General features: G+C 42.1%; 2 protein-coding genes across 5 annotated transcripts in view; one reads left to right on the top strand and one right to left on the bottom strand.

Moving 5' to 3' along the window:
• Positions 1–23,763, top strand: part of Zfand4 (zinc finger AN1-type containing 4) — a 57,997-nt gene that overhangs the window by 8,934 nt on the left and 25,300 nt on the right. For all 4 annotated transcript variants that reach the window (XM_048339286.1, XM_048339283.1, XM_048339284.1 and 1 more), the window contains 3 exons: positions 6,100–6,175; positions 7,727–7,794; positions 9,434–9,620. In XM_048339286.1, coding sequence (XP_048195243.1) covers positions 6,138–6,175; positions 7,727–7,794; positions 9,434–9,620 — 293 coding nt within the window. In that variant the 5' untranslated portion in view covers positions 6,100–6,137. The remainder of the gene's footprint in view (positions 1–6,099; positions 6,176–7,726; positions 7,795–9,433; positions 9,621–23,763) is intronic.
• LOC125342209 (60S ribosomal protein L26-like) lies at positions 11,717–12,822 on the bottom strand. The gene is made up of 2 exons (XM_048334363.1): positions 12,327–12,822; positions 11,717–11,931 (listed from the first exon to the last, which is right to left on the bottom strand). Exons 1-2 carry the CDS (start codon positions 12,796–12,798, stop codon positions 11,717–11,719), a joined length of 687 nt encoding a protein of 228 aa, XP_048190320.1. The 5' UTR covers positions 12,799–12,822.

The raw sequence follows: 23,763 nt of genomic DNA, 5'->3' as shown, positions 1-23,763 counted from the left end.
GCTTCCTGAGTAGCTAGGATTCCAGGTATGAATCACTGGTGCCTGGCTACATTTTTGGTTTTGTACAGTGTTGTTTTTAACTTTCATTTGTTAGTACTGTTAACAATTCTCAGAAATGCTTTCAGAAAACCCAGAAGAATGCATCACAGAGGTTTCTGGTTCTTCATTTTAGTGTTGTTACAGCCAATTTCCATTCATTGGCAAGTATTTCAGGCCCCTTTTTCAACCTAGCCTTGCTTCACTGTGATGACTGTTCCAGCATCTAACAATGATTGTACTTTAATAGCAGTAACTCCTTTAAATTCTCAATTCCTTAAATTCTTTTCTTATATCTGAGTCTTCCTGTAGTTTTTTTGTTTTGTTTTGTTTTTGGTCATGGGACTTAAACTCAGGGCCTGGGTACTGTCCCTTAGCTTTTCACTCAAGGCTAGCACTCTACCACTTTGAGCCACAGCACCACTTTCCATTTTCTGGTGGTTAATTGGAGATAAGGGTCTTACAGACTTTCCTGCCTAGGCTGGCTTCAAACCACAGTCCTCAGATCTCAGCCTCCTGAGTAGCTGGGATTATAGGTGTGAGCCACCAACATCTGGCCCTCCTATAATTTTTAAGTCTTGTCTACACTGTAGTAAACTTGTTAACTCAATTTAGGATTCTGTGGTGTTCCCAGTTCCGCAGTGGAGTTTTTGCTATGGTGACTGGAAGTTTCTATGTTTCCCTCTCTCTCCAATTTTTGGGGGCAGCAGTTTGCCCTAACTTCCAGTCTCTTAAAAATCCAAGGACGGTTGATTTTTATATTTTTCTGCTTTTTAGTTGTTATTAGAATGGTGTCCTAAGTTCCTTACATGTCAAACTAGAACCTGGAAGTCTTATGCATTTTAACTGGATCCCTTTGGCTCTGGGCAGGAGTACAGTCTTTAGGGCACTGAAGAAGCATCTGGTGCAGAAGTCTAGATGAGAAAAGTGCTGTCTTGGGCTAGGGAATGGTAATCAGAGATGTGGGTATTTGCATTTGTATGAATGGCATAAGCACAATGAAATTTGCTGACAGATATTAGTAGGGCATATGCCCAATAATCTTGGCATCCATTCACGATTCTGGCCAGTAATAAATTTTACTGTAATATTTGCCTAATGATAATTTTTCTGTTTGCTTTATTTCCTCTGCATTTTAAACTGACATTCTACTTTAATAAAATGCTTTCTATTGTCCCTCACGTATATTTATTCAACCATTATTTCTGTCAGCCCAAACTCAAGAATATGCATTTCATTCTATAGGTTATAATGTATTACGGTTGTTACTTACTGCTGAAACACTCTTAGATTTGACTCACAGGATCTCCTTCAAATTGGCCCATGTGCCATTTTCATATCCCTCAATCCTCCGTCCCCCAGGTCTTGCCTGACAAGGCATTGCAGGCTCTTCATACATTGTTCTTCCCTCATTCCTGCCCTCAGCTATTTACATAAGCTTACTTTAATAGGAATGGTATTTAGAAACAGACCTAGGTGCTAAGTGCTTTCGTGGCTGTTGGACAACTTTGCTTCTAAACTTTCAATGTTTGGGAAATATGCATACTTATTAAATTCACACTTTGTATCTATGCAAACGTATATTAACAATCATGAGTTAATACTAGTTCCTTCAATCTCAAATCCAAAACTTTACTTTTCCCGTATTTTAACCTTTTTTCTGACAATGAGAAAATTGTGCCATAACATCTATTTATTTGCTCAAACTTGTACATAAATTAGTTGAGAATTGCTAGCTCAATCCCTGTATGAAACAAATTTGCTCACAGTATATTTGCATATAGCTCTTTTTGCCCTAGGCCTACAATATTACACTTAGGCTGAGATTAGGTTAGTTTTTCTGTTCCCTATCCTTAATATGTGATAGTCTTTTCATCTATTATTGCTTATATTTCATTTGAGATGTGTCCTATATCCTGATTGATTTTAATTATCTACTTGAGGTGGGGCTGAAGTTGATATGAAATATCACTGAGTGTGGTTATGAGGCCTAGAACTATATAAAACTCACTTCAGAAGAACTGCTATCCCTTCATCCATACTACTCATTCCCTCCTTTTTCCACATTCTTGCTACCCCATCCTAATCATCCACTGTGGATAACCAATCTCCTTAGATTCAGATTTATCCTGTTTCTTATTTTGCTCAGACTGGCAGATATTTATATATTTTGTAAATCCTCATTTTTCTAACATAAATAGTGATGTCATACTATAGATAGTCTTATGCAATTTGTTTATTACATTTAATAATGTATCCCAGATATTACATCAAATTGGTTCATAGAAAGTGTCCTCTTCCTCCCTCCAATTCTATGGATTAAGCCCAGATTCTTCCACATGCCAGGAAAACGCTCTACCACTGAGGAATATTTCCATCCCTCCCACTTTTAACAATTTTTGTTTTTGAGTCAGAGTCCCACTAAGTTTCCCAAGCCAACCTCAAAGTTGTGATTCTCCTGCTCAGCCTCCCATGTATCTGCCATTAAAGACATGCATCACCATGCACTGCTCATTTTTTTAAATGATAGCATTTTTTCCTTTATATCTATACATTTTTCCTTTATATCTATATTATGTGAATATAGTTTATTAAACTGTATAGCTATGTATGTCAATAGCTTGTTTTCAGTGTCTTACATTGTATATTGTAGGCTTATCTTCAGAGTTGATTGGTAAAATTGGGACTTCTGGATCAACAAGAGAATGCATTTGTAATTTTGTTAGATATTGTTAAATTTCTCTCTAGAGTGGTTCTGCAGTGTTCTTACAGCAATACATGAAAATACTGTTTATCCATAGCCCTGCCCCTAGCAAGTATGGTCATAATTCTAAGTTTTTACCAGTATCATGTGCTCTTTTAATTTAGACTTCTGTAATTATGGGTGAAATTGATGCATTCTGTATGTGGTTTTTTTTTTTTTTGCCAGTCCTGGGCCTTGAACTCAGGGCTGGAGCACTGTCCCTGGCTTCTTTTTGCTCAAGGCTAGCATGAGCCACAACACCACTTCTGGCCACATTCTATATATGTAGTGCTGAGGAATTGAACCCAGGGCTTCATGTATATGAGGCAAGCACTCTTACCACTAGGCCATATTCCCAGCCCTTTACATGTATTTTTAAGTGCCACTTTTCTTTTATGGTGAATTGTTTGTTTATATCTATTCTCACCCAAAAATTTATTCTACAATTTTTGTTTTACTAGTGCTGGTACTGGGGCTTGAACTCGGGGTCTGGGTACTGTTCCTTAGTTTTTGTGCTCAAGACTAACACTCTACCCCTTGAGTAACAGCTCTACTTCCAGCCTTTTTGGTGGTTAGTTGGAGATGAGTTGGAGATGAACTATGGTCCTCAGATCTCAGCCTCCTGAGTAGTTAGGATTTCAGGCCTGAGCCACTGGTACCCAGCATGAGTTTTTTTTTTTTTTTTAATATCATCAATAAATATTGAATTTTGCCAAAGGTATTCTCATCATGTCTGGAGGTAAAGACATTTTTTTATACCTCTAGTCTGGTTTTTAGGGAAATGTTTGTCCTGGAAGTTAATGTATCTGGCTTTTGTAAGGCAAGAGGAGAGTTGAGATTTAAAGGCAAAAGTTAATTTTAGTAAGGTTTCCAGATTTAGCAACTAGAAATCCAGCAACCTATCTAATGGCAGAGTTGGATATATTTGATGATCTTAAGTGCTAGTGGTGCAAGGAACCCTCACAGAGGGTGATGGTCCCCAATGAGGCTGAGAATCCCCCACCATCACTACCGAGGCCTAAGATCCCCAGTGAGGCTGATGGTCCTCACTGAGGCTGAGGATCCCCACTGAGGCCAATGATCCTTACAGGTTAATGATTTTTTCATCAAAAAAATCATCAGCAACTCAAGTAGCCTGTCAGGAACCCGGGTTATTCTTGAACATTTCATGCTGTTTTGTATTGTCTGCCTGTTAAATGTTGGCCAAATCCATTAAAAATTATGAACAGTAGGTGGTTCTGAGTAGTGTTCTTACTGTTTGTTCAGTACATCTCTAAAGTTTCCATTCCAAAGTAATACTTTGCAGCATTTACTAAATGTAAACAGTTATTTGACCATAATGCATTATCTACTAATGCTAATGAAGTCTGGTAAGTTTGAAAACATTATCTTGATTAATTTAATTTTTTTCAACAAAGATGTAAAGATTTATTAATCAATTTAATTTTTTAAATATGGAAACACCTTGGGTAATATAATTTCTAGCTTAGAAGTCTTTTCTTACACTCTTTCTTTTTTTTTTTTGGCCAGTCCTGGGCCTTGGACTCAGGGCCTGAGCACTGTCCCTGGCTTCCTTTTTGCTCAAGGCTAGCACTCTGCCACTTGAGCCACAGCGCCACTTCTGGCCGTTTTCTGTATATGTGGTGCTGGGGAATCGAGCCCAGGGCCTCATGTATACGAGGCAAGCTCTCTTGCCACTAGGCCATATCCCCAGCCTCTTACACTCTTTCTTAATGTAGCAAAAAAAGTGGGCTCCATGATCTTTTACTACCAGCCAGCACAAGTAAAATACATCCTTCAGATGGCTGCTTTTGCTTTTATAGAAGGTGATTCCCAGAGATGGGTCACCAAAGGATTTTTTCAGGGGGGGCAGGAAGTGGTTACTCCTCTAACCCACCACATACACTCTCCTCTCTGTTATGTAATCTTTCTGATGTCTGTGAAATTAGTCTATTTATGCTCACTTCACAAGTTACTGGAGTTAAATTATAACATTAAATTGTAACATAAGTCAAGTACATCTAATAGTGATACAGTTGTAAAAAGGTAACTCATACTATTGGTACTCTGATCTACTTACTTACAGTGTCATACACAAAAACAGTTAGAGAAGACATTGTGGGAACATTTGAAAAGGTTATTCATAAGTATATATCCATTAGGTTTCCTATTAAACAGATAATGCTCACTTCCTGACTAGTAAAACCAAATGGGTGAGCAGTTTCAAAAGTGCAATTGGTTAAAAAAAAAAAAAAAAGCTAAATTCTAGAATCTGAGTTTGTATTTCTTTTTTTTTGGCCAGTCCTGGGGCGTGGACTCAGGGCCTGAGCACTGTCCCTGGCTTCCTTTTTGCTCAAGGCTAGCACTTTGCCACTTGAGCCACAGTGCCTCTTCTGGCCATTTTTTAGATATGTGGTGCTGGAGAATCGAACCCAGGGCTTCATGTATACGAGGCAAGCACTCTTGCCACTAGGCCATATTCCCAGCCCCAGTTTGTATTTCTTAAACACATAAATTTGAAGACAAGACATGGTCTTCTAGACAGTCATTTCCAACATTAAAAGATAGCAATAATGGATAACTAAATATAAATAGTGCCTTAAAGCATTTATTTTGTTTTTGTTGCTAGTCCTGGGGCTTGGACTCAGGGCCTGAGCACTGTCCCCGGCTTCTTTTTGCTCAAGGCTAGCACTCTACCTCTTGAGCCACAGAGCCACTTCTGGATTTTTTCTACATATTTGGTACTAAGGAATCAAACCCAGAGCTTCAAGTATACGAGGCGAGCACTTTACCACTAAGCCATATTCCCAGCCCCACCTTAAAACATTTAGAACTGCCTTCTAGGTCTAGGGCTTGAATCTTTAACTCTTCAGGACTGACTCATGTTTTGTTTTCAGTTAGTTTACACTTTAACCCAATTTATGCTTTTGGGGGGAAGGGCTGGAGAATTATTGAAACATCTTTTAAAAAGTGAATGAACAGGGGCTTGGGAGTATGGCCTAGTGATTGAATGCTTGCCTAGCATATAGGAAGCCCTGGGTTTGATTCTTTGGTACCACATACACAGAATGCTCTGGTTTAAGTGGTAAAGCCCTAGCCTTGAGCAAAAGAAGGTTTGGGACAGTTCCCAGGCCCTGAGTTCATGCCCCAGGACTGGTTAGGAAAAAAAGAGTGAATGAACAAAATTTCATCTACTTTTCATCATGACTTTTTTCCTGATTCTGTAAAATTAGCACATAGCATTCATTTTAGAAGTGTGTTTAATCATATGTATACTTAGTTATTGAATTTTTACAATATTTTTATCACCTTCTTATAAGGTATTCCCATCTGTCAGCAGCACTTAATTTGGAATAACATGGAACTTGAAGATGAGTATTGCTTGAATGATTACAAGTGAGTGTAATTTCATATTGTTACGGTATAAACATTCAGTATTAGGACTCTATATCCTTGGACTTTGGCTCCTAAATAGCTCTGGTCCTAGATTTCATTACAAATTCTGAATTGTAGATGTGTTGGCCCAGCACCTCATCTTATTTTTTTTTAATTTTATTGGCAAAGTGATGTACAGAGGGGTTACAGTTACCTAATAAGGTAGTGAGTACATTTCTTGTCATATTTGTTATACCCTCCCTCATTTTTCTTTCCCTTTCCTAGCATATCTACAATATCCAATATACCAAAATCATATACAGTGACCACAGGGGGTATGCCATAGGAAATTTACCTAGTACATTAAACATAACCACAACAATAAAATCCTCCCATTTCCATCTCTTGGAGTTCATTTTGCTTAGTTTCATCTTATATAATCATATGTACATAGCTGTTGAGCTATTGCAATCCTCTGATAGGTCTATCGTAGACCTTTTTAAGTTTATTTAGTAACTTTGGTTTTAGAGACATAAAGTCGCTAACCAAAACCTAGCACCTCATCTTCCTCTGATCTTTGTTCTCTGATAACTATATTTTACCTTTTCATCTTTTTGTATGTACAGAATGGTTTGTCTTGGCCTGGGAATATGGCCTAGTGGTAGAATGCTTGTCTAGCAGGCATGAAGCCCTGGGTTCGATTCCTCAGTACCAAATAAACAGAAAAAGCCAGAAGTGGCCCTGTGGCTCAAGTGGTAGAGTGCTAGCCTTGAGCAAAAAAAAAAGCTCAGGGTGGCTGGGGATATGGCCTAGTGGCAAGAGCGCTTGCCTTGTGTACTTGAAGCCCGGGGTTTGATTCCCCAGCACCACATATACAGAAAATGGCCAGAAGTGGCGCTGTGACTCAAGTGGCAGAGTGCTAGCCTTGAGCAAAGAGAAGCCAGGGACAGTGCTCAGGCCCTGAGTCCAAGCCCCAGGACTGGCAAAAAAAAAAAAAAAAAAAAAAAAAAAAAAAAAGCTCAGGGCCAGCCTAGGCCCCGAGTCCAAGCCCTAGGACTGCCAAAAAAAAAAAAGAAAGAAAGAAAGAAAGAAAAAGAGCAGAAGAGTAAGAAGTGATGTGGGAAAGTGATGGGAGTCAGGAGACTTGTTAAGATTTGCTGGTTTCTTTTATTATTATTATTATTATTATTGTTATTGTTATTATTATTATTATTATTATTATTAACAGATCTGCCATGTCTAAAAACTCTGAATGTTGGGCAGGCATCTTTTCTTTCCTAGGCCTCCTTTTCCTTCTATGTGGAATAAAGAGGCTCAACCACAAGATCAAAGAGGTCCTTGCCAGTACCTTTTGCTGAGATTTCACGTAATATTTAAGACTTAGGAGAACTTCTTAACTTTTCCATTATGTATACAAGTAAATACATTAGCATCTTATGTTTCTTCATATTGCTCTTTTTTTGTGTGTTTTAGAGAGTGAGTGCTATGCCTAATAAACCAGCCAGTAATTAGGCTTTCCTTTAATACTGAACATATTTTGATGATAACAGTCTTTGTGTTAATTATGCACAGCATTTCAGAAGGTTGTACCTTGAAGCTGGTTTTGGCTATGCGTGGTGGACCTATAAATACCAGAAAAGGTAGGCATATATTAAAGCAGTTTAACAATTATATTTTTCAAGCAGTTTGACAACAATTTGACAAAGTAACGTGTTTTTATAGACTCCAGTCATAGTCAAGCTCCCTTCATGTGGTTAAGCCTTTGATTGTGTTGGCATTGTTTGTTTGTTATCTTTTCTCTTTGTCTGAGACCAGGACTGTTGATCTGATGCTTTCACTCCATTGGCTGATAATCTACCAACTCAGCCACACCTCTAACCCCTTAAAGGGTTGGTTATTTCTTTTCTTTTTAGATATTGTTCTTTAAATCTCAAATACATAACAGCTGAAACTCTAAAATACATTCCAGAAAAATATCATGATTCCAGATTGAGTCCAATAAGAATTTAAAATAAACATCAGTATATGGAAGAAAAATGGAGTGATTTGGTATAAAAATTGTGTTATTGTTGTGTTTGGGTTCTCACCTTTTTGTTTTTTTCCTCCAGTAATGGGGTTTGAACTCTGAGCCTCGTGTTCTTGCTCTGATTTTCTCTGTCACTCTACCACTTGAACCACTTCTGACTTTTTTTCCTGGTTAATTAGAGATAAGAATCCCTAGGATTTGTCTGCCTGGCTTTGAACTGTAGTCATCAGATTGAGATCTTGAGCAGTTAGAATTATAAGGGTGAACCACTAGTATCCACCTTTATATCATTAAAAAATTTTTTTCTGAGTCTTCAATGCCTAGAATAATTGCTATGGAAAATTCCAGAATTTCTTGTTTACTTGGTTTGTGATAAATTTGACTTTCTTGGATATTTTCATATCCTTGACACTCTTCTAATAATGTGGGTAGTCTCTCGAGTTCACTCATTCATTCAACAGATGCACAGTGAGCCATCTGGATGTTGAGTTTGTCTCCTATCCACAGGGTGGAAGACAGAGGCCGAGTTTTATGACACTGCCTCCAATAAGTGTGAAAAAGAATATAATTCATGTGATTATAAGTGTTATGCAGGAAATAAATGAGATAAGATGATGTCTATGAAAGTAGAATATTAGTCATTGGAAATCATGGCTTGGGCAGAAATTTGACAAGCAGCACAGTAAAAGGACAGTGAGTACAAGTGTGTCACATGAACTCAGAGCAGTCGTTCTCTGGAGACCTCATTCTAGGAAAGATTTTCAGATTTGTGTGATCCTTCATAGACCAGAAAACTGAGGGCTAAATGCTGTCTCCATTACACACTTGCATCCCCATGTCAAATTATAACTCTAATACTCATATATCTCATGAAAAATGTAGGCTCATTAGCATCATTTGAAAAATACAGAAAACAAAAGATGTACAGTGAAAATAACCATAGATAATAATGCCAGGGAAGAAACAAATATATAGACTCTACTGGCACAGGGAAGAAAAAAGCCTCATGTTAAAACTGTGTCTTTGGGCATAGCAACATAATGGTTTTCCTTCAATATTTATACAATATTGAGAATGGTACATTAGCTATAAAAATTAGAAAGAGACTAGAAACTTATTTAGAGAATATTATGTACATATTAATTGTGCAAGATGGTTAAACAAACTCAGAGCATTATACCCTATTACTGCACCAAAATACAGAAAAGTTAATGTGAATTGAAAGCTTGTTTATCAATTTTTTCCATTTGTAGTTCCTATGGAAGATCCACTTAGGGAGATGGCTGAGTACATGGATTCTAGTCGAGATGAAGTCTGGGAGAAAACTTCCTGCAACAAACAAGTTACGTTCTTGGTGTACCGAGAAGGAGATCAATTGAATTTCTTTCGTGTAGTAGATAGGGGAGATGGCACTTTAACACCATTATCCGAATCTTTAAGGTAAAGAGGTTTTCATTTGTATGCCTCTCTCAGAAAAAGAGAATATCATATGATATATTTCATAAACATTTATGATTATCTCGTTGTTAGAATGGTCTTAATATATTAACAAGACTGATCAAATTTCATGCATTTCTCTTCATTCCTCTCCTGATTTGTAATAGTGAAATTATCCCTCAAATTATTAATGTTTAGAATAATTTCTAAAGTTGCTTTATATAGTAGAATTTTTGTTTTACCAGTCCTGGGGCTTGGACTCAGGGCTTGAGCACAAAGGCTTCTTTTTGCTCAAGGCTAGCACTCTACCTCTTGAGCCACAGTGCCACTTCTTGCTTTTTCTGTGTATGTGGTGCTGAGGAATCAAACCTAGGACTTCATGCATGTGAGTCAAGCATTGTACTACTAAGTCATATTGCAAGTCCAGACTTTTTTTTTAATAATAAAGATTTCTCTTACTTTTATGAAACTCTTGGGCTGGGAATGTGGCTTAGCAGTAGAGTGCTTGCCTAGCATGCATGAGACCCTGGGTTTGATTCCTCAGCACCACATACACAGAAAAAGCCAGAAGTGGCACTGTGGCTCAAGAGGTTGAGTGCTAGCCTTGAGCAAAAAGGAGCCAGGGCCAGTGCTCAGGCCCTTAGTCCAAGCTCCAGGACTAGCAAAACAAAAAACAAAACTCTTAATATCCCTACTAAATGATATAATCTTATGAAAATAGTGTTACTATGCTAGTGAGGAATAATAGAAAAGGTTAGACCTAAAGTTGGTCTCTTTTTTTCAAAATTTAACTCTGTTGATTTAAAGATGAACAAATCTCTATAGTTCTTTGTCAAAGGGAGATAATCTGTAACATTCCAAAGTTGGGGAGGAGCAGAGATCCTACAGATATTTAGGTAGGCAACAGAAAATTGAGGGAATTAGACAAAGTAACCTTTAAGTTACTGTGTATCCCAACTTAAAAATGAGTCATTATCTCTCTTAACTTTAAGGAAGTCATTCAACATTTACTGATTTTTCATAGCCAGTTACAAAGCTACTGGTGCAACAAAAGCTATGTCCCTTACTTTTATGCATCATGAATCTTTTAATAGTATTGGTTATTATTATAAAAAGATGATCTCAGGATGGGGGAGGGGTAAAAAAGAAATATGAGTCTGATGCCAATGGCTCATGCCTGTAATCCTAGCTACTCAGGAGCCTGAGATCCGAGGATCAGGGTTTGAAGCCAGCCAGGGCAGGAAAGTCTATGAGACTCCTATCTCCAACTAACTACTCAGATAATTCTAGAAGTGGAGCTGTGGATCAAGTGGTAGAATACTAGCTTCAAGCAAAAACAAAAAAAGCTCAAGGACAGCCCCCACCACCTATGTTCAAGCCCTGGGACCAGGAAAGAAAGAAAGAGAGAGAAGGGAGGAGGGAGGAAGGAAAGGAGGGCAAGAACGACTGAACAAATGAACGAATGAATGAAGAAAGAAAAGAAAGAAAGAAAGAGAGGAAGGAAGAAAAAGAGGAAGGAAGAAAGGGAGGAAGGAAGGAAGGAAAAGTAAAAAGAAAGGAAGGAAGGGAAGTAGGGAGAAAGGAAGAAGGAAAGAAAGAAGGAAGGAAGGAAGAGGAAGGAAGAGAAAGAAAAGGAAGGAAGGAATATAAAACTATAACTACTGGTAAAGTGCATCTTGGCATGAATGAAGCCACAGCCTCAGCACCAAAACAGGATTTAAATCTGAGACAATCCCTGAGGGGGTCATTAAATGCTGGAGGACTGCTTACCAGCTGATCGGTTTGGGTGACTGACTGGGTCTTGAGGGTTCAGACAAATCAATGGATTAGTTCCTCCATACGTCAGTAGGGCAGGGGCCTTGTTTGGTTTGCTTTGTTTTGTTTTTTGCCAGTCCTGGGCCTTGGACTCAGGGCCTGAGCACTGTCCCTGGCTTCTTTTTGCTCAAAGCTAGCACTCTACCACTTGAGCCACAGTGCCACTTTCGGCTTTTTCTATATGTGGTACTGGAGAATCAACCCCAGGGCTTCATGTATAGGAGGCAAGCACTTTACCACTAGGCCATATTCCCAGCCCCCAGAGGCCTTGTTTGGGAATTGGGTTACTGCACGGTTCCCTGGCAAAGTGCACCTCGTTCTGGGGCCCCACCTTCTCTCCGATGACTGCTACCATGAGGGGTAGCAGCTTCGCTCTTCCATGTGTTCCCCATTGCAATGTTCTGCCTGGCCACGGCCAGGTGACCATGGGCCAAAGCCTCTAAAGTTGTAAGCCCAAATATACCTTCCCTCCTTTTGTTTTTCTTGGGAACGTGTCCCACTAAGCCATCAAAACGATGAGGGCTAAATCTCTGAGACAAATAAAGTTTATAGCCAGTACTGCTGGTTTGGTAATGCAAGGCAGCTTGGAATGCTTACTGGGTGTGTACTGTGGTGAGGGACAGGGTGGTGCATTACAAGTACTGTCACGGGCCACATATTGCTGAACCAGGAAGAATGGCAGTTAACTGTATTTGATAGAATTAAAGGGAGAGGAGCTTCTCTTCAAGGTGAGTGATTGAGAATCTGCTCAGTTCACAGTGAGTAGAGACTTGGAGAAGAGGGAAGACGAGAGGGAGGGCCTTAGCACTACATCTGTGGGAGAGCAGGCCTAGGCGATCCACACTGGGCAGAGGGGAGTCTGAATGTCACCTTTCTCTTTTTTTTTTTTTGATAGTTTTTTTTTTTTAATGAAAGTTGTATGTAAGATTACTTCATTCTGCATCTTTTCAATTGTTTCTTCCTTATATTTGCCCTTTTCCTTTCCTACTTGGCAGGACTTGGCTTTCCGTTCCAGGATCTTTTTGCTGTCTTTGTCCAGTTTCAGCCTGGTAATAACCACCTTGCTGGGGTGAATGCCCACATGGACAGTGGTGCCATTGGCCTTTTCACACTGTACCCGTTCAATGTAGATGACATACTTCTTCCTGTAAACCTGGACCACTTTGCCAATCTGCTGACCTTTGTAGTGTCCCCATACAACCTGCACCTCATCATCCTTTTGGATGGGCATAGACTGCACATTGTACTTCTGTCTCAGCTCTTTGGAAAGAGAAGACATAATCTTCCTGTGAATGTGGGAAGATGCATTGAAATGCCTTTTCTGGTTCTTGCTTCGGTCAGAAGTGATAAAGGGATTGAACTTCATTTTGGCCTGCTCCTGCTTCAGCGATGGCCGAAAAAGGGACCTTTCTTTTTTTTTTAATGTCACTCCATCATATCATATGAGATGAGATAAATGCAATTTTGCCTGAGTATTACTTATTTTCCTTAAGAAGTTGATCTCCATTTATATCCATTTTCTTCCAAGTGACATAATTTCCTTCTTTATGGCTGAATTATAACTCATTGTTTTTGTATATATATATATATACATACACACACACACACACATACTATACTTGCTTTATCCATTCAGAAGGTCCTATGCCTATATCTTCATGTGTTTTTCTTGTTTTCTCTGTAGTAGTTTCAAAGTCTCAGGTATCACATTAATTTTTAATCCATTTTGAATTTATTTTTGTACACAGTGAGAAATACATGTCTCATTTTAGTCATTTTCACATTGATATTTAGTTTTCCCAGCACCATTTGTTGAAGAGGCTGTCATCAAATATATTTTGCATGCCTCTGTAAAATATTAGATAACTGTAGTTGTGTGGGCTTGTGAGTCTTCTAATTCCATTAGTTTCAGTGTCTCTTTTTGTCCCAGTAGCATGCTTGGGGATTTTGTTATAATGTTTCTGTGATATAATTTGAGATGTCTATAATTATTCTTTTTGTTAAGGACTGTTTGGGCTATTTAGGGTCTTTTGTACTTTCACATGATTTTAGGGTTGGTTTTTCTTTTGTGAAGAATAACTAAAATTTTTGTAGGAATTTCATTGAATATGTAGATTGCTTTTGGGAACATAGCTGTTTTCCCAGTATTCTGACAGTCCATGAATGGGGAAAGTGGTTCATCTTCTAGTATCTTCATCATTTTCTTTTTGTCTTTTCCTCTCAGTACCAGGGTTGGAAATTAAGGCCTCATGCTTGGCTTGCTTACTTGACTGATTCTCTGCCACTTGAGCCATGATTTCAGCTTGTCATTTTAGAGATGGAGTCTCACAGACTTTTTATCCAAGTTGACTTTGAACTGTGATCCTCTGGTTCTCAGCCTCCTAAGTAGCTAGGATTACAGGCATGAACCACTGGCATCCTTCATCATCCTCATTTTCTTTCTTTGTTATTTTCATAGTATTCATTCCAGAGAACTTTTACCTCTATCTAAATCTTGGTTAGATTTACTCCTTGGTATTTAGTTTAGTTTTTATTGGGGGGGGGGGGAGGGGGGTCAGTTATAGGGCTTAAACTCTGGGCCTGGGGCCTGTCCCTGAGCTCTTCAGCTCAAGGCTAGGGTTCTACCACTTAAGCCACAGCACCACTTCTGGTTTTCTGGTGGCTAATCGGAGAAAAGTCTCACGGACTTTCCTGCCCATGCTGTCTTTGAACCGCTATCCTCATATCTCAGCTTCCTGACTAGCTAGGATTACAGGCGTGATCCACCGGTGCCCAGCTGGTAGTTAGGTTTTTTGTTAGGTTTTTAAAGTAGGTAGCCGGTAAAGGAGAACGCCATGCGGTATTCAGGCAGGAGAGAAAGTTTATTACCCAACTGCTGGCCTGTGGCTGAGGTGATTCTCATGGCCGGAGAGAAGGGAGAGAAGGGACCACCCCCACCCAGCCCTACCTGATCTAGGGCAGGGGCAGAGGGTGTGGCCAGGTGGATTAGGATGTGACCTCAGGGAAAGGGGAGGTAACTGCTTCCAGATCTGTTGGTTACCCAGGCAATTGGGTGGAGACTTAATGAGGTGGGGTGCATCTACATGGAGCCTTCCAGGGAAGGACCTTACATTTTAATTTTTATTTTGTGAATGGGATTGGGTTTCTCTCTTAAGTTTATTTGGTGTTGATTTATAAAAAATGACTCATTTCTGTGGTTTAACTGTTGCATGCTCTATCCCCTGCATCACCCTCCTACATCTGTGAACTTATTTCGTGCTCTACCCCCTGCGCCAACCCCCTACACCTGTGCTATGCTTTTACCTTTATAAACCCCAATTTGAAGACTGCTTGGGGTCACAGTGGCAGCTCCCAAGTCTGCCCTGTGTCCCTGGCTGGTCAGCCCGCTTTTCACTGTCACAGTTTCAGCTCCTGAGTCTGTGCTGCGTCCCCAGCTAGTCAGTTTGCTTTTTGCTCCCCCAATAAATCCATCTTTTTGCTTGAGACTGTCTGAGTAGTGGACTTTTGGAGGGATGGGGAATCCCCTCCCTCGAACTCCATAATGTTTCTTACCCCATAACAGTAACCTTCCTACTCCTCTTGAGTTGATTAGCTCTATTAAGAAAATTGGATATTGTAAGAGATTCTCAAGTAGACGACTGATTACAGAGAACTCCATGCAGAGAGAAAACTTTATTCCTTGGAACTGAGCCTGCTGCTAAATCCAAAGCATGTGTGGCAGGCTAGAGAGTCACTCCCAGGCAGTGCCTGGGGTGGGAGGTGTTTCCAGGTGTATTAGGGTGTGTCCAGATAGATTAGGGTGCAACCTCAGAGAAGGGAGGGAGGTAACTGCCCCCAGGTGTGCCCGTTACCTAGGTAACTGGACTGCAGTTTAAACTGGTGGGTGTTGTGCCAAGTCGTGAGACCACCACCAAGAAGGCCACCGAGACTCAGACACTCCGAAATGCAAAAGCAAGGCAAGGCTTTATTTAAGCAAGCTGCAACTCGGGCCTCGTCCTACCCACTGACACAGCGGAGGTTAGGAGGGAGCCCCGAGCTGTGATTACACAGGGCTTATAAAGGCAAAGAACAAGGTTACAACAATCAGGTGTTCAAGCAAACAAGATTAGGACACAGGTACAAATCTGATTGGCTCAGGGTTCGATTCTAAAATGGGGTTCACGTGGTAAAATGGGGCCTGACTTCAAAGTCTGGCACTTCATTTTCCCCTTTTTCTCTTTGGTTCCTTGGGAGCCAATCATGGCTCCATTCTGTCCATTTCAATGGCTTGCATGTCTAGGGGATGATATAGAGGTAAGGCATGGGCCAGTAGGGCCCAATGTAGTAACCAAAGGGCCTGTCACCATTTCTTACAAGTATAGTCTCTGTACCTCTGTTTTGCATGCCTCTCGTTTATCCTGCCTCATCTTCCCAAAAACAACTCTGGTCCCTCGGTTTTAAAGGGGGGCTGATGGGTGAAGATCATCCATCCATCTTCTGTAACTTCTTCAGGCTGACTCAGGGGCGTTGACCTTACCTAGCCAGGAACCTATAACCTTAGTCTACTTTACCAAGGGACTGCAGGATTACTGCAAACTGAAAATTAACTTTCAGCTATACAGACTTACCATTAGCTGTATAGTGTTTAGTATACAAATGTAAGCAACAAAATACATAAACTTCTCAGCTATGTGCTAAGGGTCGGGTGGCTATACCCGTATTCCTGAGCAAGCCCAAAACTACCTAAGATAAGGGGGTCACCTCACTTTGGAGTGAGCTGCCAAAATAACATCAACACTAGCCAGGGTAGTAAGGAAAGAAGGCAAAAAGAAAATTATAACAATATTCAGTCTAACTTTCTTTTCTTGAGGTGAAGGCGAAGCGGCTGAGTTGGGTGCTTGGAGACCTCTCATCCACTACAGTAGTCGTCGTCCAGGGCAAAAGGTTCAGCTGGCCTGGCGTGGGAACAATGGACCCAAGTGGTGACGCCATCTACCTTAAAGGCAGTGGGAGTAGTCAGTAGCACCACGTAGGGTCCCTTCCATTGTGGTTCTAAGAATTTGGGGTTATGCCTCCGGACAAACACCCAATCTCCTGGCCTGAATAAATGGGGGGTAGGGACAGAAGCGGAATCATATAATGCCTTAAGTTGGGGCCACATTTTCTTGTGCACGAGCTGCAAATAATCAAGTTTACACAAAAATTCAGTATCATCCAAATCAGCAGGCAATTCAGTCTGAAGGCTAGGAATAATGGGCGGAGGGTACCCGTACATTATTTCAAAAGGAGTAAAGCCAAGTTGATAGGGAGAATTTCTTACTCTAAGCAGAGCAAAAGGAAGGAGTGACACCCAGTCTGCGCCAGTCTCTAAGGCCAATTTAGTTAAGGTCTCTTTTAGAGTCCGATTCATTCTCTCTACCTGTCCTGAACTCTGGGGTCTATAAGCACAATGCAATTTCCAATCCGTCCCCAGTGCAGCGGCTATTCCCTGACTTGCTTTTGAGACAAAGGCTGGCCCGTTGTCCGACCCAGTGGTGGATGGGAAGCCATACGTGGGTAGGATTTCTTCCAGGATCTTCTTAGCCACTACATTTGCAGTCTCATGCTTTGTTGGATAGGCTTCAACCCATCCTGAAAAGGTGTCTACAAAAACTAGCAAATATTTGTATCCAAATTTTCCAGGTTTGATTTCTGTGAAATCTACTTCCCAATACATGCCTGGCCAACCCCACGGAGGCGAGCTCCTTTAGTAACTTGTTGATTGCAAGGCCTGTCAGCTTACCAATGCCCCCAATTTTTAACAATATCTTCAATAAGTTGATCTCCTTGTCTAATTTTCACTTTGGAGTGTTGGAGCAAGTCCTGCATTCTTCGGGTTCCCATGTGAGAAGCTCAGTGGATTCTTTTAAGGATCCCCTTACCCAGCCTTTGTGGAAAGATAAGTTTCCCTTCACCAGTTTTCCACCAGTCATCATTTCCTTCTCTGTCCGGGGTTTTGTGGGTCATGGGAATTTTTTTATCCACTCCAAGTCTTCTTGGGAATACTGGGGTACAGGAGGAAAAGCTCGTGGTCCTGGGTCTACTAGAGTCAATACTTCTGCTCTGGGCTGGAGGGCTGCTTCCTTAGCTGCCTGGTCGGCCAGATTATTCCCTCTAGTCACTGAATCAACTCCCTTTTGATGACCCGGACAGTGCATAATGGCAATCTTTGCTGGTTCCCATAGGGCACGGATGAGGCTTAAAATCTCCTGCTTGTTTCTAATGGCCTTTCCTTCGGCTGTCAGTAGCCCCTTTCTTGGTAAATGGCTCCATGGATGTGTACGGTGGCAAAAGCGTACCGGCTGTCCGTATATATATTTAGTCTCATTCCTTTTCCCATCTGTAAAGCTTTTGTTAGTGCCACTAGTTCTGCTCTTTGTGCAGAAGTCCCCTGAGGGAGTGCCTCTGCCCACAATATCTCAGTGTCCATAGTAACCGCCGCACCCGCATACCTTTTTCCATCCCTAATGAAGCTGCTGCCATCGGTGAACCAGGTGTGCTCGGCATGTGATAGTGGTAAATCCAGCAAGTCACAATCATGCAGGGGTGCTTCCAGATCCGGATCCAGCAGCAGAGTTGCTGGGTTTAATGCTGTTGGTACACAGAAGCTGATACGTGCCAGGTTAAGTAACAAGGTTTGGTAATGGACCATGTGGGCATTGCTCATCCATCGGTTGGGCGGTTGTTTTAGCACCCCCTCTAGAGCATGTGGAGTGGCCACAGTCAGATTCTGTCCCAGAGTCAACTTATCTGCATCTTTTACCAAGAGGGCTACTGCAGCTATTATTCTTAAGCACGGAGGCCACCCAGCGGCGACAGGATCCAATTTCTTTGACAAGTAGGCGACCGGTCGTCTCCAGGGCCCAATTGGCTGGGTGAGCACCCCTTTTCCTATTCCTTTCTTTTCGGCCACAAACAATGTGAATGGTTTATTCACGTCAGGTAGGCCTAAGGCTGGGGCTTCTAGAAGGCTTTTCTTGATTGCCTCAAAGGCTTTTTGCATCTGCTCAGTCCAATGAAATTCTGGGAGGTTTTTGGTGGCTTCATATAGAGGCTTGGCCATCTCAGCGAACCCAGGTATCCACAGCCAGCAAAAACCCACTGTTCCCAGGAACTCTCTGACTTGTCTCGCTGACTTAGGCACAGGAATTTTTAGCACAGTCTCTTTACGTGCATCTGACAGCCAACACTTGCCCTCTTTTAATATGAAGCCCAGATAGGTGACTTCAGGTTTACAAATTTGTGCCTTTTTAGTGGAGGCCCTATAGCCCAAATTGCCAAGAGTCTTTAAGAGCCTAGCTGTTCCCTTTAGACAACTATCCTTGTCTGGAGCAGCTATTAACAAATCATCTACATATTGCAATAGACTTATTTCAGTATTTTGGGAGCGGTACTCACTCAGGTCTTCATGTAACGCCTCATCAAAGATTGTAGGCGAATTCTTGAATCCTTGAGGCAGCCTGGTCCAGGTCAATTGACCGCTTATCCCGATTTCAGGATCGTGCCAAGTAAATGCAAAGTAGCTTTGGCTCTGTGAGGCTAAGGGCAGGCTAAAGAAAGCATCCTTTAGATCCAACACAGTATACCACACATGGCTTGGTGACAGGGAGCTCAGCAGGGTATATGGGTTTGGGACTGTTGGATGAATGTCCATTACTCTCTTGTTAACTTCTCTCAAGTCTTGCACTGGTCTATAATCATTGGAATTAGACTTTTTTATAGGCAACAATGGAGTATTCCAGGCTGACTGGATGGGCTTCAGAACTCCTAAATCTAACAATTTTCTCATGTGAGGAGTGATCCCCTTCTTTGCTTCTAGTGACATAGGGTACTGGCAAACTCTTACTGGGTCAGCCCCGGCTCTAAGTTCCACAAAGATTGGAGGACGATGTTTTGCCAGTCCCATTCCCCCAGTTTCTGCCCATGCTTGGGGAAACGCCCGTAGCCACTCATTTTCCGGAGACTCGGGCTTGAGATGCTGGTATAGCCTATACTCTTCTTCTAACTTGCCAGTTATTAGTATACTAACAGGCTTTTCTCTTGAGTTCGTCACAGAAGCCCCACTGCCTGTGAACTGTATCTGAGCTTTCATTTTCGTTAAGAGATCACGTCCAAGCAATGGATAGGGGCAGTCAGGGATGACTAAAAACGAGTCGGTTACCTGGCCCACTCCCAAGTCCACTGTTCTTTGAGTAGTCCATTTATAGGGTTTAGTGCCTGTTGCACCTTGGACCCATGTTGTTTTAGTGGACATCGGCCCTCTCGGGGCTAGTAATACTGAATTTTCTGCTCCCGTATCTATCATGAACATGACTGGATTCCCCTCAACTTGTAATGTTATCCTGGGCTCAGGGAGTGGATCTGAACCCCGACTCCCTCAGTCACTGTCCTCAGCCATCTCTAAGGTTGACAACACTCTTGATCCTACTTTATGTTTTTCCTCCTTTTTCTGGGCTAGCTCTGGGCAGTTTTTTATCCAATGCCCCTCCTTCTTGCAATAAGCACATTGATTCTTCCCCACCCTTGATTGGGGTTTGGGCTCTTGCTCCTTACTTGGAGAGGAGGACTGTCTAAAGTTTCCTGCCTGCATAGAGGTCAGGATTTCCCTGAGTTCCTTCTGTTGTTGTTCCAAAATCCTAGCCAGACTCCTTTCCTGTCTTCGTTCTCCTGTTTCTCTCTTATTATAAACCTTTTCCGCCACTGCTACTAGATCCCTAATAGATTTTTCCCCAAGCCTGTCTAGAGCCTGCAATTTCCGCTTTATGTCCAGTGTGGCTTGATTTATGTAGGCAAACATAATTATCTGAGCAGATTCCTGGGTCTCAAGATCATACGGGGTGTATTGACTAAAGGCTTCCATAAGCCACTCAAGGTATGCTGCCGGACTTTCACTTTCTCCCTGTCTGATATCATAAACTTTGGCCATATTGGTAGGTCGGCGAGCCGCCGCCTTGAGACCTGACAGCAGAGACAAGGAGTCGCTCCCTACCTTCAGCCGTATTGTAGTCCCATGCTGGTCGGGTCTTGGGAAAATAGGTAGCAATCAAGGCAGGATCCATGATGGGTGCTCCGTTGGGGCCAGGGATAAGTCTCCGGGCCGCTTCTTGGATACGACCTCTCTCCTCAGTGGTGAAAAGGACCTGTAAAAGCTGGCTACAATCATCCCAAGTGGGCTGGTGAGTGAAAAGTATAGTTTCAAACAAGTGAATTAAGTTTCTCAGAAAAGGGGGCATTTTGGGCACGCCAATTGTAAAGATCACTAGTAGCAAATGGCCAGTATTGGAATTGTTGTCGACCATCTGCATCCACAGGACTTATAGGGCGTAGGGGAAGGGCAACAGAATTATGAAGAGATGTAATTCTTTGGCGCCAGCGAGTTGATTGAGCGGGCCCCTCCGGGGCGGAGGGCACAGCTGAAACATCTTCCTCAGAGTCCTCCTCTTGGAAAGTTAACTGGGGTGGGGCATATGGAGGGGGAAGCATTTCCTCCTCTGTGCTTCCTCCCTGGAGGACAGGTGGATATAATTTCTTCTCTCCCCTCTTAGGTTCTCTCTTGTCACCCCGTGTTTTTTGAGTGAATATTGGGGTAGGGGAAGGAGTGGAGGAGGGAGTTGGTAAGAAAGGCCGAACCAAAGCTGGAGTGTCCCTGTCAACTAGTTCCCTCCAGGTGTCTATATAAGGAATCTGGTCTATATAGCCTGAACGAGGGGCTTCGATTAGGCTTTGTAAGGTACTGATCTTAATGATGTCAAAGCTTCCCTCAGGTGGCCAATTAGCTCTCTCAAGGGTGGGCCATTCTGACTTGGAAAGGGTAAACCATTTTTCCTTCTTAAGGGCCACACCTCGGTTCTGAGCTATCTCCTTGATCTCCTTCCAGTGAGCTAGAGTCAAATCTAGGGGGCTAGATGGAGGTCCCCAAGATAGAACGTTACCCATAGCTCTGATCAGATGTTTAGTCCAAAAGGCTACAAAAGAAAAGAAACCAAAACAAGTAATACAGAAGGAAAAAAAATAGGCAAGATCAAGAACAAGAAAAACTGTAGATTTCCCAAGTTGGCGCACACATCCTCCTGCAAGGATGCAGAAAGAGTGAATTCAAGTTGAAAGCGGGGCTCCAAAGATCCCCCTTTAAGGGTGAGGAGTCTGGGACATCCCCCAGTCTCCCCAGGATTGTCAAGTAAGTGCATCTGCTTCGACAACCCCTTCAAGAAATAAGCAAAAGCAAGACAAACAAACAGGCACATTATAGGACAAGACAAATGAACAGGGCTGTTTTCTTACCTTCGGAGTCTGGGGTCTCGGGGTCCCTGGGGCTATCCCGGAGAAACCCCAAATGTTGTGCCAAGTCGTGAGACCACCACCAAGAAGGCCACTGAGACTCAGACACTCCGAAATGCAAAAGCAAGGCAAGGCTTTATTTAAGCGAGCTGCAACTCGGGCCTCGTCCTACCCACCAACACAGCGGAGGTTAGGAGGGAGCCCCGAGCTGTGATTACTCAGGGCTTATAAAGGCAAAGAACAAGGTTACAACAATCAGATGTTCAAGCAAGCAAGATTAGGACACAGGTACAAATCTGATTGGCTCAGGGTTCGATTCTAAAATGGGGTTCACCTGGTAAAATGGGGCCTGACTTCAAAGTCTGGCACTTCAGTGGGGGCATCTGCAATAGAGCCCTTCTGAGGGTGGACCTTACAGATGCCACTGGCCAACCTTAGGCACTTAGAGGCACAGAAAACTGGAGAAATACACTCCAAACAAATAACATCCTCAGGATGGTTGGCTCTGATCTGGTAGTAACCTGTTTCTTTCTGGGTGCAAGCTTAGGAGCAGCAGTCCCATCAGCCTCATCTTTGCTCATCCTTTGCCATTGTCTCATCAGCAGCTGTGGGTGGAGGCACAGTAAATTGCCTTGATGTAGTGGAGATAAACCTGATTCCACAAGCCAGAGGAAAAAATGTAGACAATTTTAAACTCAAGCCACAAAGAAGCTCCAGGAAATGTAAAGAGAGAAAAAGTTAGTAAAGAAAGCCTTGGTAAAGGGATTGAGGTGAAATGCTTGAGTTTGGAACCCCCGAGAGACCACCAGAGACCAAGACCAATGCAAGTAGCAAAAGGGCGTTTATTGCGAGCTAGCTCGGTCACTCAGCTGCTGACGCTAAGAGGCCCTGAGCCTAGGACTTCCAGCTGTTTTATATATTCGTCAGGGAAGGCAGGGACTTAGCATACATTATAGCAATTTTTAACAAAACACCGCGGGAAAATCATAAAATAATTCTAAAGCATGTTTGGGGCATTTGGTGGCAGGAAGGAATCTGGAAAGGGTCATTGGTCAGATCAAGGGACTGGCGCATTTAAAGTTGATTGGTTTAGGTCATAGGGTACACGCTAAGGGGTTACGTGCACAGCTGCAGGGTTTTAATTAGATACTGGAAACCACACCTGGGTGAGGGAGTTCTGGAGTAACTCCAAAACTTGTTTTTCTTCTCTGCCGGTCACTCTTATGGGTGTTTATGGTTTTTCTGAGAACTATCTGTCCCAGGGCATTTTATGGTCTTTACTGGAAAGCAAAGGGTGGGGGATAGGGCTTACAATAAGGTCAGTCAGGTACATAATGGGGTCTTAGTACAATATGGAGTTTCCTAGGTCCTTAGCCGCAAAGCGGTTTACAGAAGCAAAATTAGCAGTTAGTAACTACAAAATGGTGGTTACAATTTTTAGTTTCTCAACTGCACATTTAAGTCTCAGTTGCAACTCTGTCATGGTAGGCCTGGTATAAATCCAACTCTAATCTTGGGGGAGGCAGAGCCAGGGCAGTAGCACTCTGGGCCTGTCAAAATCTTCACAGGAACACTACCAATGATTCCTAGATTCCCTGAGCAGTTTTCCATGCAAGAGAGAGAATAAGGAATCACTAGTAGTGAAACCAGGCAGTTTGAGAGCAGACTGTGGAGGCAGTTTCCTGTAGCCACGGGCTGCCACAGTCCACGCAGCTAGCACACATGTTGACCTGCATCCTATAAAGCAAAATATCAATCCTGGGTCAGGAAAATCAAGGTCAGCAGCCACATTTGCACACTTGTTCCAAAATGACTCCAGTCCCTTGATCTTAAAGAGTTTATGAGAGCACAAGAGAGAAAAAATGGAGAAGCAAAATCTTAGTCTATACCAAAGAATTGTCAGGATCAGATGCACACTTGACTATTAGTATAGATGGATATAAAGAATAACACTGGTTTTACATCATTGTACTTATAGCACATGTTGCATATTTGAACCTTTTGGAGTTTTTCTTAGAAACATATGTTAACACCC

The sequence above is a fragment of the Perognathus longimembris genome, chromosome 2, assembly GCF_023159225.1.
Source record: "Perognathus longimembris pacificus isolate PPM17 chromosome 2, ASM2315922v1, whole genome shotgun sequence".
Taxonomy (NCBI): domain Eukaryota; kingdom Metazoa; phylum Chordata; class Mammalia; order Rodentia; family Heteromyidae; genus Perognathus; species Perognathus longimembris.
Note: the sequence above shows the minus strand (reverse complement) of the source record. Positions and strands in the feature narration are given on the sequence as shown.